Below are 19,380 nucleotides of genomic sequence, written 5' to 3' on the forward strand. Positions count from 1 at the left end.
ACTATTTTAGATTGCAGCTGCAATGTAGAACTGTGATTTATATCTGAAAAATGCACATTTTTCAAAAAAAAACTATGCTATACCATAAATATGTTATCAGACTGTCATCTTATGAAGTTGTTTCTTGGTTAGTGGCTATATATATATTTTTTTGTCGAATTAGTGATAGCTACTGACGCAGGAAAAAACTGTTGGAGTAAAAAAATTGTGTCTTTTGCTAACGTGTTTAGCTAATAGATTTACATATTGTGTCTTCCCTGTAAAACATTATAAAAATCTTAAAATGGTGGCTTTATTCACAGGATCTGTATCTTTCATTAGGTGTCTTGGACTTGTGATTGAATGATATTTAGATGCTACTATTTAATTGTGACGCTATGCTAGCGATGCTAATCAGTGTGGGGGGGGTGGGGGGTGCTCTCGGACCCGGGGTAGGTGCTCGGTAGAGGTTAACTCAGGATCTGTGTGTAGTTAATCCGACCCTCTCTGCCTAGTCGTCGCCATTTTTACCTTCTGTTGCTGTGTTAGCTGTCTAGCTGCTGTTATCTCACCTGTTGTTTTAGCTAGCTCTCCCAATCAAGACCTGCAATCACTTTCTGCCTTATTGTATGTCTCTCTCAAATATCAATATGCCTTGCATACTGTTGTTCAGGCTAGTTATCATTGTTTTGGTTTGCAATGGACCCCGTAGTTCCACTCTCCGTACCTCTGATTCCTCCTTTGTCCCACCCCCCACACATGCGGTGACCTCACCCATTGAGACCAGCATGTCCAGAGATACAACCTCTCTTATCATCACCCAGTGCCTGGGCTTGCCTCCGCTGTACCCGTGCCCCACCATACCCTGGTCTGCACATTATGCCCAGAATCTATTCTACCACGCCCATAAATCTGCTCCTTTTATTCCTTGTCCCCAACGCTCTAGGCGACCAGTTTTGATAGCCTTTTGCCGCACCCTCATCCTACTACTCTTCTGTTCCTCGGGTGATGTGGAGGTAAACCCAGGCCCTGCATGTCCCCAGTCACCCTCATTTGTTGACTTCTGTGATCGAAAAAGCCTTGGCCTCATGCATGTCAACATCAGAAGCCTCCTCCCTAAGTTTGCCTTACTCACCGCTTTAGCACACTCTGCCAACCCTGATGTCCTTGCCGTGTCCGAATCCTGGCTTAGGAAGGCCACCAAAAACTCTGAGATTTCCATACCCAACTATAACACTTTCCGTCAAGATAGAACTGCCAAAGGGGGAGGAGTTGCAATCTACTGCAGAGATAGCCTGCAAAGTTCTGTCATACTTTCCAGGTCTATGCCCAAACAGTTCGAACTTCTAATTTAAAAAATTAATCTCTCCAGAAATAAGTCTCTCACTGTTGCCGCCTTCTACCGACCCCCCTCAGCTCCCAGCTGTGCCCTGGACACCATCTGTGAATTGATCGCTCCCCATCTAGCTTCAGAGTTTGTCCTGTTAGGTGACCTAAACTGGGATATGCTTAACACCCCGGCAGTCCTACAATCTAAGCTTGATGCCCTCAATCTCACACAAATCATCAAGGAACCCACCAGGTACAACCCTAAATCCGTAAACATGGGCACCCTAATAGACATTATCCTGACCAACTTGCCCTCCAAATACACCTCTGCTGTCTTCAATCAAGATCTCAGCGATCACTGCCTCATTGCCTGTATCCGCCACGGGTCCGCGGTCAAACGACCACCCCTCATCACTGTCAAACGCTCCCTAAAACACTTCTGCGAGCAGGCCTTTCTAATCGACCTGGCCCGGGTACCCTGGAAGGATATTGACCTCATCCCGTCAGTTGAGGATGCCTGGTCATTCTTTAAAAGTTACTTCCTCACCATATTAGACAAGCATGCTCCGTTCAAAAAATGCAGAACCAAGAACAGATATAGCCCTTGGTTCACTCCAGACCTGACTGCCCTCGACCAGCACAAAAACATCCTGTGGCGAACTGCAATAGCATCGAAGAGCCCCCGCGATATGCAACTGTTCAGGGAAGTCAGGAACCAATACACGCAGTCAGTCAGGAAAGCAAAGGCCAGCTTTTTCAAGCAGAAATTTGCATCCTGTAGCTCTAACTCCAAAAAGTTCTGGGATACTGTAAAGTCCATGGAAAACAAGAGCACCTCCTCCCAGCTGCCCACTGCACTGAGGCTAGGTAACACGGTCACCACTGATAAGTCCGTGATAATCGAAAACTTCAACAAACATTTCTCAATGGCTGGCCATGCCTTCCTCCTGGCGACTCCAACCTTGGCCAACAGCCCCGCCCCCCCCGCTGCTACTCGCCCAAGCCTCCCAGCTTCTCCTTTACCCATATCCAGATAGCAGATGTTCTGAAAGAGCTGGAAAACCTGGACCCATACAAATCAGCTGGGCTTGACAATCTGGACCCCCTATTTCTGAAACTGTCCGCCGCCATTGTCGCACCCCCTATTACCAGCCTGTTCAACCTCTCCTTCGTATCATCTGAGATCCCCAAGGATTGGAAAGCTGCCGCGGTCATCCCCCTCTTCAAAGGGGGAGACACCCTGGACCCAAACTGTTACAGACCTATATCCATCCTGCCCTGCCTAGCTAAGGTCTTCGAAAGCCAAGTCAACAAACAGATCACTGACCATCTCGAATCCCACCGTACCTTCTCCGCTGTGCAATCCGGTTTCCGAGCCGGTCACGGGTGCACCTCAGCCACGCTCAAGGTACTAAACGATATCATAACCGCCATCGATAAAAGACATTACTGTGCAGCCGTCTTCATCGACCTGGCCAAGGCTTTCGACTCTGTCAATCACCATATTCTTATCGGCAGACTCAATAGCCTCGGTTTTTCTAATGACTGCCTTGCCTGGTTCACCAACTACTTTGCAGACAGAGTTCAGTGTGTCAAATCGGAGGGCATGTTGTCCGGTCCTCTGGCAGTCTCTATGGGGGTACCACAGGGTTCAATTCTCGGGCCGACTCTTTTCTCTGTATACATCAATGATGTTGCTCTTGCTGCGGGCGATTCCCTGATCCACCTCTACGCAGACGACACCATTCTGTATACTTCCGGCCCTTCCCTGGACACTGTGCTATCTAACCTCCAAACGAGCTTCAATGCCATACAACACTCCTTCCGTGGCCTCCAACTGCTCTTAAACGCTAGTAAAACCAAATGCATGCTTTTCAACCGTTCGCTGCCTGCACCCGCACGCCCGACTAGCATCACCACCCTGGACGGTTCCGACCTAGAATATGTGGACATCTATAAGTACCTAGGTGTCTGTCTAGACTGCAAACTCTCCTTCCAGACTCATATCAAACATCTCCAATCCAAAATCAAATCTAGAGTCGGCTTTCTATTCCGCAACAAAGCCTCCTTCACTCACGCCGCCAAACTTACCCTAGTAAAACTGACTATCCTACCGATCCTCGACTTCGGCGATGTCATCTACAAAATAGCTTCCAATACTCTACTCAGCAAACTGGATGCAGTTTATCACAGTGCCATCCGTTTTGTTACTAAAGCACCTTATACGACCCACCACTGCGACCTGTATGCCCTAGTCGGCTGGCCCTCGCTACATGCTCGTCGTCAGACCCACTGGCTCCAGGTCATCTACAAGGCTATGCTAGGTAAAGTGCCGCCTTATCTCAGTTCACTGGTCACGATAGCTACACCCACCCGTAGCACGCGCTCCAGCAGGTGTATCTCACTGATCATCCCTAAAGCCAAAACCTCATTTGGACGCCTTTCCTTCCAGTTCTCTGCTGCCTGCGACTGGAACGAATTGCAAAAATCTCTGAAGTTGGAGACTTTTATCTCCCTCAACAACTTTAAAAATCTGCTATCTGAACAGCTAACCGATCGCTGCAGCTGTACATAGTCCATCTGTAAACTACCCACCCAATTTACCTACCTCACCCCCATACTGCTTTTATTTATTTACTTTTCTGCTCTTTTGCACACTAGTATCTCTTCTTGCACATGATCATCTGATGATTTATCACTCCAGTGTTAATCTGCTAAATTGTAATTATTTGATTTATTGCCTACCTCATGCCTTTTGCACACATTGTATATAGATTCTCTTTTTTCTACCATGTTAATGACTTGTTTATTGTTTACTCCATGTGTAAATCACTTTATGTGTTGTGTTGTTGTCTGTTCACACTGCTATGCTTTATCTTGGCCAGGTCGCAGTTGCAAATGAGAACTTGTTCTCAACTAGCCTACCTGGTTAAATAAAGGTGGAATAAATAAAATAAAAAAATAAAAATCGAACAAAAGGAACATTTATTGAGTAAATGAATGTCTGCTGAGTGCAACCATATGAAGATCATCAAAGGTAAGGGATTAATTTTATCTCTATTTCTGACTTGTGTAACTGTTCTACTTGGCTGGTTACTGTTTGTAACGATTTGTCTAGTGGGCTATGTTCTCAAATAATCGTAAGGTATGCTTTCGCCGTAAAGCATTTTTTAAAATCTGACACCATGGTTGGATTCACAAGAAGTTAATCTTTAAACCTATGTAAAATATGTTTTGTTTTCTGAATTTTTATAATGAGTATTTCTGTATTTGAATTTGGCGCCCAGCAGTTTCACTGGCTGTTGAAGAGGTGGGACGCTAACGTCTCACATACACAAGAGAGGTTTAACACAGTCAAAAAGTCATACTTATTGCTTAACCCTGACCATTTCCATCATTTATCTTCTTAAAGTGTCATTTTAAACCTAACCCTAAATAACGAAGTTCAAGTTTGATGCATTGGTCCACCAGACATTCCGCGTACTTGGGCGGAAGTGTCTGAGATTAGGTGTAATGTGACCAACATGACATCACTTAATAAGAGCGTAAGCCGTCCTTCAGCACAACATGTCATCATAAAGCACATGTTTATATCATATTCAACATAGTGGGTTATGTCACATTTGACGTTTGTAATTGTGTCACACAGTTATTCCAAATGTATGAACCCTTTATAAAGCATGACATACTGTTATAGATGCTTTGTAAAACATTCACGTAGTGCTTATGAAGGCATAATGAAGGGCTTTACAAAGCCTTTATAAGCTGAACGTCATTTAAAGAGGAATCTGTATTTAAAAAAAATAAAAGACCTCACCAATTATACTCACTTAAAATATTTGAAAATATGTTTGTTTGTCTTTGAAATTATCATAACATTGTTGCAGACATAATCACATTTTTCACTCTGTTTTCTGCAGCCAGGTCACCTGTGATATGTCAGTATTAGACGTGCATCCATGTCTGAGGATGTCGGGAGATCAGGTGGAAACCGGCCCCTAGGGTCAACAGTGCGCGCTGTTACCCCCAAGTAGGTTTGGGTTTTGCGAGAACGTTTTGGACAGGATAGTAGATGGGCATAAGCATCTACCTCTGGATAGAAAGTTGTTTGAGATTTTGTTTTACGCCTATCGCTCTCTCTGTCTCTGTCGCTCTCACTGTCTCTGTCGCTCTCACCATCTCTCGCTGCCTCTCTCTCGCGCTGCCTCTCTCTCTCTCTCTCGCTGCCTCTCTCTCTCTCTCTCTCTCTCTCTCTGTCTCTGTCGCGTTCTCGCCGTCTTTCTCACTGTCTCTCGGTCCCGCTGTCTCTCGGTCCCGCTGTGTGTCTCTCTCTGTGTCTCTCTCTGTGTCTCTCTCTCTGTCGCTTTCTCTGTTTCTGTCTCTCTCTCGGTCTCTCTGTCGGTCTCTCTATCGGTCTCTCTGTCGGTCTCTCTGTCGGTCTCTCTGTCGGTCTCTCTGTCTGTCTCTCTGTCTGTCTCTCTCTGTGTCTCGCTGTCGCTCCGTTGCTGTCTCTCTTTGTCTCTGTCTCTCTGTCGCTGTCTCTCCGTCGTTGTTTCTCCATCGCTGTCTTGCTTTCTCTCCGTCTCTCCGTCGCTGTCTCTGTCGCTGTCTCTTGCTGTCTCTGTCTCTCTTGCTGTCTCTGTCTGTCTCGCTGGCTGTCTCGCTGTCTCTCTGTCTGTCTCTCTGTCTGTCTCTCTCGATGTATCTCTGTCTGTCTCTCTGTCTGTCTCTCTCGATGTATCTCTGACCCTCTCGCTGTCTCTTTGTCGCCCTGTCGCTGTCTTGCTGTCTCTCTCGCTTTTTCACCTACTCTCTGTCTCTCTGTATAGCTGTCTCTCTGTATAGCTGTCTCTCTGTATAGCTGTCTCTCTCGCTGTCTCTGTCTCTCTCGCTGTTTCTCTCGGTCTCTCGATGTCTCTCTGTTGCTGTCTCTCTGTTGCTGTCTCTCTGGCTGTCGCTGTCTCTCTCTCTGTCGCTGTCGCTCTCTCTGTCTCTCTCTCTCTCTGTCTCTCGATGTCTCTCTGTCTCTCGATGTCTCTCTGTCTCTCGATGTCTCTCTGTTGCTGTCTCGCTCGCTCTGGCTGTCTCTCTGGCTGTCTCTCTGGCTGTCGCTGTCACTGTCTCTCTCGCGCTCTGTCGCTTGCTGTCTCTCTCTCTCTGGCTGTCTCTCTTGCTGTCGCTGTCTCTGGCTGTCGCTGTCTCTCTCGCTGTCTCTCTCGCTGTCTCTCTCGCTGTCTCTCTCGCTCTGTCGCTGTCTCTGGCTGTCGCTGTCTCTCTCGCTGTCTCTCTCGCTGTCTCTCTCGCTGTCTCTCTCGCTGTCTCTCTCGCTCTGTCGCTGTCTCTTTGTCACCATCTCGCTGTCTCTCTCGCTTTTTCGCCTACTCTCTGTCTCTCTGTATAGCTGTCTCTCTGTATAGCTGTCTCTCTCGCTGTCTCACTAGCTGTCTCTGTCTCTCCAGCTGTCTCTCGATGTCTCGATGTCTCTCGATGTCTCTCTGTTGCTGTCTTGCTCGCTCTCGCCGTCTCTCTGGCTGTCTCTCTGGCTGTCGCTGTCACTGTCTCTCCCGCGCTCTGTCGCTCGCTGTCTCTCTCTCTCTGGCTGTCGCTGTCTCTCTCGCTCTCTGTTGCTCGCTGTCTCTCTGGCTGCCGCTCTGGCTGTCGCTCTGGCTGTCGCTTTGGCTGTCGCTCTGGCTGTCGCTGTCGCTCTGGCTGTCTCTCTCGCTGTCTCTCTGGCTGTCTCTCTGGCTGTCTCTGGCTGTCGCTCTGGCTGTCGCTCTGGCTGTCGCTGTCTCTCTGGCTGTCGCTGTCTCTCTGGCTGTCGCTGTCTCTTTTTTTCTTCTTACTCTCTGTCGCTGCCTAGCTCTCTCTGTATCGCTGTGTCTCTCTGTATCGCTGTGTCTCTCTGTATCTCGCCGTCTCTCTCGCCGTCTCTCTCGCCGTCTCTCTCGCCGTCTCTCTCGCCGTCTCTCTCGCCGTCTCTCTCGCCGTCTCTCTCGCCGTCTCTCTCGCCGTCTCTCTCGCCGTCTCTCTCGCCGTCTCTCTCGCCGTCTCTCTCGCCGTTTCTCTCGCCGTTTCTCTCGCCGTTTCTCTTACGCTCTGTCTCTCTCGCTTTTTCTCTGTCTCGCTCTCTCGCTCTCTGCTTGTCTATGTTTGTGTGTGTGTGTGCGTGTGTGTGTGTGTGTGTGTGTATGTCCCCACCTCTTTCTATGTAACAAGGTCAGATAGGCTGGTTGACTTGAGTGAATGTGATCAGGCTAAGTGTGTGCCCATATCAGCGTGTCCTCGGTCGCTCTCGCCGTATCTCTATCTCTCTGTATGGGCCATTTTACTCCATTCTACCCCGGCAGTCAAAATTCATGGTGTGGGCTTACACACACAAACACACACAGTAGTGACATGCTCTATTTCAAATGTCACTTTAACTGGGACAAGAGAGCTGTCGACCGGCCTCCTATATCAAAGAGAGGGATCTGTCTCTCCTCTCCCATTCTCCTCCCACTATCTTTCTCTTCACTCTTTTCTACTTCCACTCTTTCCTTTCTGTGACACCTTTAATGTGACATCCTGCAATCATTCAGATAATCTCATGCTTACAGTGAATCTCAGGGGCTCTAGTGAGCCTTTGTTAGGGAAGAACCCCTTAAACACACACACACACACACACACACACTCATTTTCTCTTGCATACATACTGCTTATCCACTTAACCCATCTCTCTCTCTATCGTGCTCAGGGTTGTCTGCATGGCAACAACTCGTCTCGTGTCATGTCCTGGGATGTGCGTGACTGGAGAGAGGTGAATTAGCACAGTGACCCAGTTTGGTCACAGAGAGACGAGTCCTCCACACATGCCAGCTCTCTACTACAGCTAGTGCTGTAGTAGCCACTAGTGCTACTACAAAGCACTAGGATGATGTCTTGACTATAGACAAATGGAGAGATTCATGAGTTAACTTCTTATGGCTGCAGGGGCAGTATTGAGTAGCTTGGATGAAAGGTGCACAGAGGTGCCCATAGTAAACTGCCTGCTCCTCAGTCCCAGTTGCTAGTATATGCATATTATTACTCGTATTGGATAGAAAACACTCTGAAGTTTCTAAAACGGTTTGAATGATGTCTGTGAGTATACCAGAACTCATATGGCAGGCAAAAACCTGAGAAAAAATCCAAACAGGAAGTGGGAATTCTGAGGCTGGTCGATTTTCAACCAAGATCCCATTGAATTCACAGCGAGATATGGATGAGTTTGCACTTCCTACGGCTTCCACTAGATGTCAACAGGTTCTGTAGAATCTTGTATGATGCCTCTACTGCCTTGTATGATGCCTCTACTGTGAAGGGGGGCCGAATGAGAGGAGAATTAGTCTGCCATGACCTGACAATGCGCGTTCACATGAGAGGGAGCTCTGTTCCGTCCCTCATCTGAAGTCAATGTAATTCTCCGGTTGGAACGTTATTCAAGATTTATGTTAAAAACATGCTAAAGATTGATTCAATACATCGTTTGACACGTTTGTACTGACTGTTATGGAACTTTTGGACATTTCGTCAGCTTTTAGTGAACGCGCTTCCTGACGTTGGATTTGTTTACCAAACACGCTAACAAAAATAGCTATTTGGACATGAATGATGGACATTACCGAACAAAACAAACATTTCTTGTGGAAGTGGGAGTCCTGGGAGTGCATTCCGATGAAGATCAGCAAAGTTAAGTGAAGATTTATAATGCATTTTATGATTTTTGTTGACTGCACAATTTGGCGGGTAACTATATGGCTTGCTTTTGTGGCTGAACGCTATTTTCAGATGATTGAATATTGTGTTTTGCCGTAAAGCTTTTTGAAATCTGCCACAGCGATTGCATTTAGAACAAGTGTATCTTTAATTCTATGTAAAACATGTATCTTTCATCAAAGTTTATGATGAGTATTTATGTTATTTGACGTGGCTCTCTGCAATTTCTCCGAATATTTTGGAGGCATTTCTAAACATGGCGCCAATGTAAACTGAGGTTTTTGGATATAAATATGAACTTAATCGAACAAAACATATATGTATTGTGTAACATGAAGTCCTATGAGTGTCATCTGATGAAGATCAAAGGTTAGTGATTAATTTTATCTCTATTTCTGCTTTTTGTGACTCCTGTCTTTGGCTGGAAAAAGGACTGTGTTTGTCTGTGATTTTGCGGTGACCTAACATAATCGTTTGTGGTGCTTCGCTGAAAAGCCTATTTGAAAATCGGACACTTTGGTGGGATTAACAACAAGATTACCTTTAATTAAGACTAGGGGGCGCAGTTTTCGCTTTTGGCTAAAAAGGCGTACCCATTTCAAACTGCCTATTTCTCAGCCCCCGAAACTAGAATATGCATATAATAGTCAGATTCAGATGCATACTTCAGAGTGTTTTCTAAAACTGTAAAATTTTTGTCTGTGAGTTAAACAGAACTGATATTGCAGGCTAAAACCTGAGGAAAATCCAACCAGGAAGTGGCCCTGTTTTTGAGACCTCTGTTCCCATGCATCCCTATTGCCCATAGAAAAAGAAGTCTGGTTGATATCCCTTTATATGTCTTCCCTAAGGTGTCAACAGCCTTTAGACATAGTTTCAGGCTTTTATTTTGAAGGATGAGCGTGAACGACCACATTGCGTAAGTGGATAGGTGGGGGCTCTCGGAGTGATTTTTGCGCTAAAGTGAAAGGCAGCCATGGTTTCTCAAGGTCCTAGTGAAAAGCCAACTGTCCCGGTTGATATATTATCGAATAGATATTTGAAAAACACCCTGAAGATGGATTATAAACAACGTTTGACATGTTTCTGTGGACATTATGGATATAATTTGGAATTTTTTCCGGCGTTGTCGCGAACGCTCTTTCCGGTGGATTCCTGGGCATAACGCAGCAAACAAACGGAGGTATTTGGATATAAAAAAATATCTTTCTGGAACAAAAGGAACATTTGCTGTCTAACTGGGAGTCTCGTAGGTGAAACCATCCGAAGATCAAAGGTAAATGATTAATTTGATTGCTTTTCTGATTTTCGTGACCAAGTTACCTGACGCTAGGTGTTCTTATTGTTTTGTCGAGCGATCGATACATTTACCCAAATGCAAGTATTGCTTGCTCTGTAAAGCATAATTTCTAAATCTGAGACGACAGATGGATTAACAAAAGGCTAAGCTGTGTTTTGCAATATTGCACTTGTGATTTCATGAAATTATATTTTATTATATACCGTTCGCGCTAGGCTAGGCTATGCTAGTCAGCGTTTCTGATGACAATTATCCCGGATCCGGGATGGGTGGTTCAGAAAGTTTAAAATGGTATAAGATAAATGTATGTTTGAGTTTTAATTATGAGATTTCTGTTTGAATTTGGAGCCCTGCACTTTCACTGGCTGTTGTCATATCGATCCCGTTAACGGGATTGCAGCCATAAGAAGTTATAAGCATCTAACATAACAAAACTCTCTGTGTGTGTGTGTTTGCCAGGAGCCGTCAATGCCTTGTTCGCAGGTGAGTGTGTTTCCTACAGGCAGTAAACAGGTACTGTAAACAGGTACTGTAAACAGGTACGCAGATGAGTGGAGATGTCAGTGTTAGAAACAAGACAGGTGAACCAGTGTTCTGTGCCTCGTTCGCTTGGCACATTATGCCGAAGGAACGCATTTAGCGTTTAATTATCCAGCAGCTGTGATTAATAGTTTTTAATTGCCATAACCCTGGCAACCTAAAATATGCACAGGTCCCTAAATGAAGTCAGTCCATCAGAGAAAATAAACAAAACAAAAATTGAAGCAAGACAAGGAATGGAAAACAATACTTGAGGTATCTTTCATGACTCACCACAGCTTATCATCTCAAAAATTGAAAAATTATTCAGGACTATGAGCTATTCAACCTATAGCCATAGCTGGACTAGTATTATAGGTTTGAAAGAGCTTGAACCACACAGAAAATGTCCAAGGATGAACATTGACCATAAACACACAGATTGGGCACAGGTAAAGTAAGATTTAAAAAAAATGCTGGATAGTAACATAATGTAAAACAAGATAGCCAAATACGTCCCTAATTCAGAATGTGACTCACCGATGCAGGACTCCCTGTGCTCCTCGAACCCCGCACTGCATATACACCTCCCGATGGGCACCAGCCACTCCCCCTCAGCGCTGCAGTACATCTTGGGCGTGTCTCTCTCTTCGGCGTGGTCCACACACTGACCCCTGACCTCCACCAGGGAGGAGGAGTCAGCGCCTGTCACCACGTCAGTGAACACGGCCAAGTTGCGGCCCACGCCTGAGCAGCGCTTGTAGTACACCCTGACTGAGGTCAGGGCGATGCACGCCCCAATGTCCTGGAAGGCCAGGTAGAAGCCTCGTCTAGTGAGGGGGCCCACACCCCGCACCTGGGAGGAGACAAAGGACAATGCATCACAATAATCCATCTCAAAACGTTTCAGTAAATGTGGAATGGGAGCAAATGTCAGGGGTGGCACTGTGAAAGGCACCCATTTCAGCACCATGGACAACTCCGTGCAGAAGCACAGTGCTGAAACACTGCTCACTCAAAACATGAAAGTCAAATAAGTTAGCATACTTCTGTGTTGAGTTTGAGTCTCCTGACTCCCAGGTCCACTCCAGTAAAGCTCTCATCAGCAGCGATGGTATCGATCTTGGTGAACTGGGTCTCTCTGATGGCCGTGCCTACAGCTCGGTCCGACTCATAGTAGTACAGGTTAAATGTCTCCTGCTCATCATAACACACACAAAGAAATGATCAAAGACAGAGCTGTCAATAGTCTGTGTTGATCTTTGAAGCAAAACACGTACTTATCTTCATCTCTTTCTCCCTCCCGTCCTCCCTCGCCCCACATTCCCAATCACTCTCTCCGATCCCTTGTACCTTGCAGGTTCCCAGGACTCCAGGCATGCTGTTACAGTCCCGGAGGGTGAACTTGACCTCGATGTAGATCCTCCTCGCTCCGTCACGAGGGATCCAGCCTGTCCTCAGCCAGTTGTTCTGACTGGGACTCATCACGTTACACACCTGGTACGTGTGGATGGGACTGAAATACTCATCCATCTCATTTATAGCATCCCACTGCAGGAGATGGAGAGATAGAGGGAGGAGGATAAGGGGAAAAGAGAGATAGAAAATGGAATGGAGGAAAGGGTTAAGCGAATAAAGTTAGTCAGGAAGGGGGAAAGAGACGGTCCTGAATATCCAAGGTTTCCAAAATACATCTGGTGTCACATATGTTTCTTAACTGCTCTGACATAATGTTTGTCTAAATCCAGAAATAGCCAAGTAACATCATAGGGTCAGTCATACAGATCTGCTACAGTAACAGCATGATTACATTCACAAAACCCATTAATAACCACTGATACACATGATCATAACCCCTTTTACAACAGAATACTGCTTTAATTAGTCTCTTAGTATGGTTACACACTCCCTCAATGTGTCAGGCATAAAGACTTCATTCATTCTGCCAAGTGTACAAGTGTCTGGAGACAGACCTCTATACGACAGGCATATCAATTGAAAATCTGTTCTAAGCGACTCGATTCCCATTACTTGCTGTATGCCAGTCTGTTCCTTCTACAAGCAGTGTGTTTCATTGTATATCTGAAGCATTGCATCATTCTCTCTTCAGTACTGTTTAAGTTGTGTGTTTGTGTTACTGCTGTCTTGTTGTAATGCTGAGAACTTTATGAGTGCGCTGTGATTAGCCCAGCTGTCTAGAGGGAATATAAGCATTGGCTACACTTCAACTTTTTCCTTGAGGAAGAAGTCTTCACTTCTATAGATGACCTTTATATGATCCCCCCCATCCAGCCGTGACCAGGAATAGTGGACTCACACACACATAACCACAAACAAACACTCATTGCTAGACAAGAAGTACTATTCCTAGTCCACATTTAAATGTATTAAAACTCCACAACTTTCAAGTGATTCTACTGATGTAGAACTCAGGTCAAATATAGTAATTGGCAATGAGGTTGCTGAGGCAGCTTTAACCCTATTTGATAGAATTCCTCAATGGTTATCAAAAATGATTATTTTCACTGAGCAGTGTAGTGTAGGGAATAAAAGAGAGAGGGAGAGAGAAAGAGCAAAAGAGAGAGATTGTGTGCATGCGTGCCTGTGTGTAGGTGTCTGTCTGTCTGTCTGTCTGTCTGTCTGTCTGTCTGTCTGTCTGTCTGTCTGTCTGTCTCTGTGTGTGTGTGTGTGTGTGTGTGTGTGTGTGTGTGTGTGTGTGTGTGTGTGTGTGTGTGTGTGTGTGTGTGTGTGTGTGTGTGTGTGTGTGTGTGTGTGTGTGTGTGTGTGTGTGTGTGTGTGTGTGTGTGTGTGTGTGTCTGTGTGTGTCTGTGTGTCTGTGTGTCTGTGTGTCTGTGTGTCTGTCTGTCTGTCTGTCTGTCTGTCTGTCTGTACCTGTATGTATCCATCCTTGGGGCTTAGTGGGTTCCTCCTGAGCTAAATGCATTATGTGAGTGTCTGGGTTATTGAAATGGAAAGAGATGACCTGGGAAGAGCTTTTGGCCGGAGCCAACTGAACTTGGCCCCAGCTAAGACGAAGTTTCACAAAGAGACCCACCACCTCTCCTCCCCCCTCCCCCTCCCCACGAGACAGAAACAGTGCAGTAATTAAGATCTTGGACGTCTCACCCGTGTCAACCGCTCATCCTCTCATCTTTATCTGCTAAATTGAAATTGTCCTTGAACTCATGAAGCCCTGCTTTAATTAGCCTCTCATTACCCCACCTTCCCATCAACATCTTCTTTCCCACTCTCATCTTTAATGGGAAACTAACATTTCCTCTCCAGTAATATTCCTGTCAGAGGACATTTTCACATAATGAATCAGGCACACCTGATGCGGTTCCTTGGCACATTTGAGAGACTTGAGAGCTGGTGATTTGACTAGATTATGATCCGTATGGTATATGAGATGGAATTTCAATGTGTTGTGACAGTAGGATAAAAGGTTAAAGTGATTGACTGGCTGCTGTCAGCTCTACTGAGGGATCCAAGGAGTGTTTCTTTGTATGCCTGGGTGACATGGAGATGATATGACTCTATCGCCCCGACAACACATATAAACGGCCACAGAGACATGTGGCTGTGTGTGTGTGTATGTGTGTGTGAGCAAGAGAGAGAGGGAGAGGGGAATTAATTGGGCTGTACATTGCACATCTGTTTCCTGCCTGCCAACCCAGACAATCTCCAATCAGGATTCATCAGATGTGGCAATCACAGACAACACAGTTGTCCCATTCACACTAACACATGCGTGCGCGCACGTATGCACACACACTCAAACATCGCATACACACACACACATATTAAATATGAACGAGGCCACAGAAATACATATACAGTTGAAGTCAGAAGTTTACATACACCTTAAATGTATTTTGGTTAAACCCAGCTTTTCACAATTCCTGACATTTAATCCTAGTAAAAATTCCCTGTCTTCGGTCAGTTAGAATCACCACTTTATTTTAAGAATGTGAAATGTCAAATAATAGTACAGAGAAGGATTTGTTTCAGTTTTTATTTATTTCATCACATTCCCAGTGGGTCAGAAGTTTACATACACTCAATTAGTATTCGGTAGCATTGCCTTTAAATTGTTCAACTTGGGTCAAACGTTTTGGGTAGCCTTCCACAAGCTTCCCACAATAAGTTGGGTGAATCTTGGCCCATTCCTCCTGACAGAGCTGGTGTAACTGAGTCAGGTTTGTAGGCCTCTTTGCTCGCACACATTTTTTCAGTTTTGCCCACAAATGTTCTATAGGACTGAGATCAGGGCTTTGTGATGGCCACCAATACCTTGACTTGTTGTCCTTAAGCCATTTTGCCACAACTTTGGAAGTATGCTTGGGGTCATTGTCCATGTGGAAGACCCATTTGCGACCAAGCTTTAACTTCCTGACTGATGTCTTGGGATGTTGCTTCAATATATCCACATCATTTTCCTGCCTCATGATGCTATCTATTTTGTGAAGTGTACCAGTCCCTCCTGCAGCAAAGCACCCCACAACATGATGTTGCCACCCCCGTGCTTTGCGGTTGGGATGGTGTTCTTTGGCTTGCAAACATTCACCTTTTTCCTCCAAACTTAACAATGGTCATTATGACCAAACAGTTCTATTTTTGTTTCATCAGACCAGAGGACATTTCTCAAAAAATTACAATCTCTGTCCCCATGTGCAGTTCCAAAACGTAGTCTGGATTTTTTAATGACAGTTTTGGAGCAGTGGCTTCTTCCTTGCTGAGCGGCCTTTCAGGTTATGTCGATATTGGACTCGTTTTACTATGGATATAGATACTTTTGTACCTGTTTCCTCCAGCATCTTCACAAGGTCCTTTGCTGTTGTTCTGGTATTGATTTGCACTTTTCGCACCAAAGTACATTCATCTCTAGGAGACCGAACGCGTCTCCTTCCTGAGCGGTGTGACGGCTGCATGGTCCCATGGTTTGTACTTGTGTACTATTGTTTGTACAGATGAACGTGGTACCTTCATGCGTTTGGAAATTGCTCCCAAGGATGAACCAGACTTGTGAAGGTCAACATTGCTTGACATTGTGGGAAAATCTAAAAACAAAGAGGCACTGAGTTTGAAGGTAGGCCTTGAAATACATCCACAGGTACACCTCCAATTGACTCTAATGATGTCAATTAGCCTATCAGAAGCTTCTAAAGCCATGACATAATTTTCTGGAATTTTCCAAGCTGTTTAAGGCTTGGGTTATGACAAGTTATGTCAGCTGTTATGACATATTATGACATGTTTATGACCCTGTCACAACGTGTTTTGACACTGGGTGTCAAGTAAAGTGTTACCGTTTTATTCAATTTCCAAGTCATTTAACATGTCCATTGAAGTGAAAGAATCCCTTTAAGTACAAAGAGCTGGGCTTGTGTTGTCTAAGTGACTGAGAAAAAGAAATAAGCGGTAACCAACGCATACAAAGCCCTGATGAGATCTAATACATCCTCTGCCTAACAGACCACCAGTACTGGTAGAGATACATAGTATGCACCAAGAAGAATGGGAGACAGAGAGACAGAGCGACAGAGAGCGACAGAGAGCATAACAGCTTGTCAGAAGGACAATGAGCAACTACATACACTGTCAGAAAGAGAGTGAACATGGTGCATAAGTTTCACACAACAATTTCCGGCTGTCTATAACACCCCTCTCCCCTCATACTGGATGAGGCAGGAGTACACTGCAAAAGAATCCTGTTGTTTTTAACGTAATTTATTGGCAGCCAGTTAGTTACCTGTAAGCTACTGTAAAAATGGTATATATAGTATGGTACCATGAATTCCATATAAAACAAATTCCAATGCAAGTTTACAGTAATGTACTGTTAAAATAAAGTTTATTTGGAATTTACGATAACATACTGTACCTTTATTTATAGTAACTTGCAGGTAACTGGCTGCCAGTAAGTTACCATAAAAACAACATGAGATTGTTGACAGTGTAGAGTCAGATTTAGTACCTATGTCACCCAAAGACCAATCCTAACACGATCCTGCTCAGTCCCATCAAAGCTCCCACAGCATGCAGAAACTCATCCATTCCATAATAGAGGAAAGAAACCACAGAGAAAAATACTCTCTGCTCTTAGAGAGATTTCATTTCAGATTAGTGTATGGCATGGAAGAACCCTTTGAGTCAGTTTGAACAGAGAAAGAGAAACATAGTAGGATAGATAGACAGAGAGACAGAAATACTGATAGAGAGAGAAAGTGAGAGAAGAGGTAGCAAGAAAGAATGTGGTAAACTGACTGGGACTAGGGAATGCTGTGCTGTGGAATTTGCAGTGGTGATGATGCTGTCTATATATTATATTGAAAGTTAAAGTCCTGCATATTAATATTGGTGGGAATATTTTGCAGATTTTATTGAGAAATGTTTTGTTACTGTCCGTATGGAGCTTGTTTTTGATCGCAGGTCCAGGAATGACTGAAGAATTCCAACATGTACCTGGAGCTAAATGCAGATAGCACTACTGGGTGATTTGAAAAGTCATAGTCATTCGATCAATATTATAATAATACTTTAAGCAAAAATGTTTACCTTTAAATTACAATCTGTAGAAACTATGAGAACAGAAAGGTTCAGAACTTTTGTAAAACACCACAGCACAGTTGAAATATATATGGCAAATAGAAATCCAATGTGGATGGTGTTAAGAGATACAGTGGGGAGAACAAGTATTTGAAACACTGCCGATTTTCCTACTTTTTACCTTTATTTAACTAGGCAAGTCAGTTAAGAACAAATACTTATTTTCAATGACGGTCTAGGAACAGTGGGTTAACTGCCTGTTCAGGGGCAGAACGACAGATTTGTACCTTGTCAGCTTGGGGATTTGAACTTGCAACCTTCCGGTTACTAGTCCAACGCTCTAACCACTAGGCTACGCTGCCGCCCCTTACAAAGCATGTAGAGGTCTGTAGTTTTTATCATAGGTACACTTCAACTGTGAGAGACGGAATCTAAAACAAAAATCCAGAAAATCACATTGTATGATTTTTAAGTAATTCATTTGCATTTTATTGCATGACATAAGTATTCGATCACCTACCAACCAGTAAGAAATCCGGCTCTCACAGACCTGTTAGTTTTTTTTTAAGAAGCCCTCATGTTCTCCACTCATTACCTGTATTAACTGCACCTGTTTGAACTCGTTACCTGTATAAAAGACACCTGTCCACACACTCAATCAAACAGACTCCAACCTCTCCACAATGGCCAAGACCAGAGAGCTGTGTAAGGACATCAGGGATAAAATTGTGGACCTGCACAAGGCTGGGATGGGCTACAGGACAATAGGCAAGCAGCTTGGTGAGAAGGCAACAACTGTTAGCACAATTATTAGAAAATGGAAGAAGTTCAAGATGACGGTCAATCACCCTCGGTCTGGGGCTCCATGCAAGATCTCACCTTGTGGGGCATCAATGATCATGAGGAAGGTGAGGGATCAGCCCAGAACTACACGGCAGGACCTGGTCAATGACCTGAAGAGAGCTGGGACCACAGTCTCAAAGAAAACCATTAGTAACACACTACGCCGTCATGGATTAAAATCCTGCAGCGCACGCAAGGTCCCCCTGCTCAAACCAGCGCATGTCCAGGCCCGTCTGAAGTTTGCCAATGACCATCTGGATGATCCAGAGGAGGAATGGGAGAAGGTCATGTGGTCTGATGAGACAAAAATAGAGCTTTTTGGTCTCAACTCCACTCGCCGTGTTTGGAGGAAGAAGGATGAGTACAACCCCAAGAACACTATCACAACCGTGAAGCATGGAGGTGGAAACTGTTCTGCAAAGGGGACAGGACGACTGCACCGTATTGAGGGGAGGATGGATGTGCCCATGTATCGCGAGATCTTGGCCAACAACCTCCTTCCCTCAGTAAGAGCATTGAAGATGGGTTGTGGCTGGGTCTTCCAGCATGACAACGACCCGAAACACACAGCCAGGGCAACTAAGGAGTGGCTCCGTAAGAAGCATCTCAAGGTCCTGGAGTGTCCTAGCCAGTCTCCAGACCTGAACCCAATAGAAAATCTTTGGAGGGAGCTGAAAGTCCGTATTGCCCAGCGACAGCCCCAAAACCTGAAGGATCTGGAGAAGGTCTGTATGGAGGAGTGGGCCAAACTCCCTGCTGCAGTGTGTGCAAACCTGGTCAAGAACTACAGGAAACGTATGATCTCTAATTGCAAACAAAGGTTTCTGTACCAAATATTAAGTTCTGCTTCTCTGATGTATCAAATACTTATGTCATGCAATAAAATGCAAATTAATTACTTAAAAATCATACAATGTGATTTTCTGGATTTTTGTTTTAGATTCCGTCGCAAGTGTACCTATGATAAAAATGACAGACCTCTACATGCTTTGTAAGTAGGAAAACCTGCAGAATCGGCAGTGTATCAAATGCTTGTTCTCCCCACTGTATATGGGAGGGATTGTATGGAGCTGAAGGGTGGGACTAATAACAACAAGATAACTAATGTAAAATATACTGTGTCCGTA

General features: G+C 44.7%; 1 protein-coding gene across 2 annotated transcripts in view; it reads right to left on the minus strand.

The window, feature by feature from the left end:
* LOC129815584 (ephrin type-A receptor 8-like) overlaps positions 1-19,380 on the minus strand; it is a 196,061-nt gene that overhangs the window by 57,464 nt on the left and 119,217 nt on the right. For both annotated transcript variants that reach the window (XM_055869530.1, XM_055869529.1), the window contains exons 3-5: positions 12,215-12,412; positions 11,909-12,058; positions 11,402-11,717 (exon numbers count right to left, since the gene is read on the minus strand). In XM_055869530.1, the coding sequence (XP_055725505.1) occupies positions 11,402-11,717; positions 11,909-12,058; positions 12,215-12,412 (664 nt within the window). The remainder of the gene's footprint in view (positions 1-11,401; positions 11,718-11,908; positions 12,059-12,214; positions 12,413-19,380) is intronic.

This window comes from Salvelinus fontinalis, chromosome 18 (genome assembly GCF_029448725.1).
Source record: "Salvelinus fontinalis isolate EN_2023a chromosome 18, ASM2944872v1, whole genome shotgun sequence".
Classification (NCBI taxonomy): Eukaryota; Metazoa; Chordata; class Actinopteri; order Salmoniformes; family Salmonidae; genus Salvelinus; species Salvelinus fontinalis.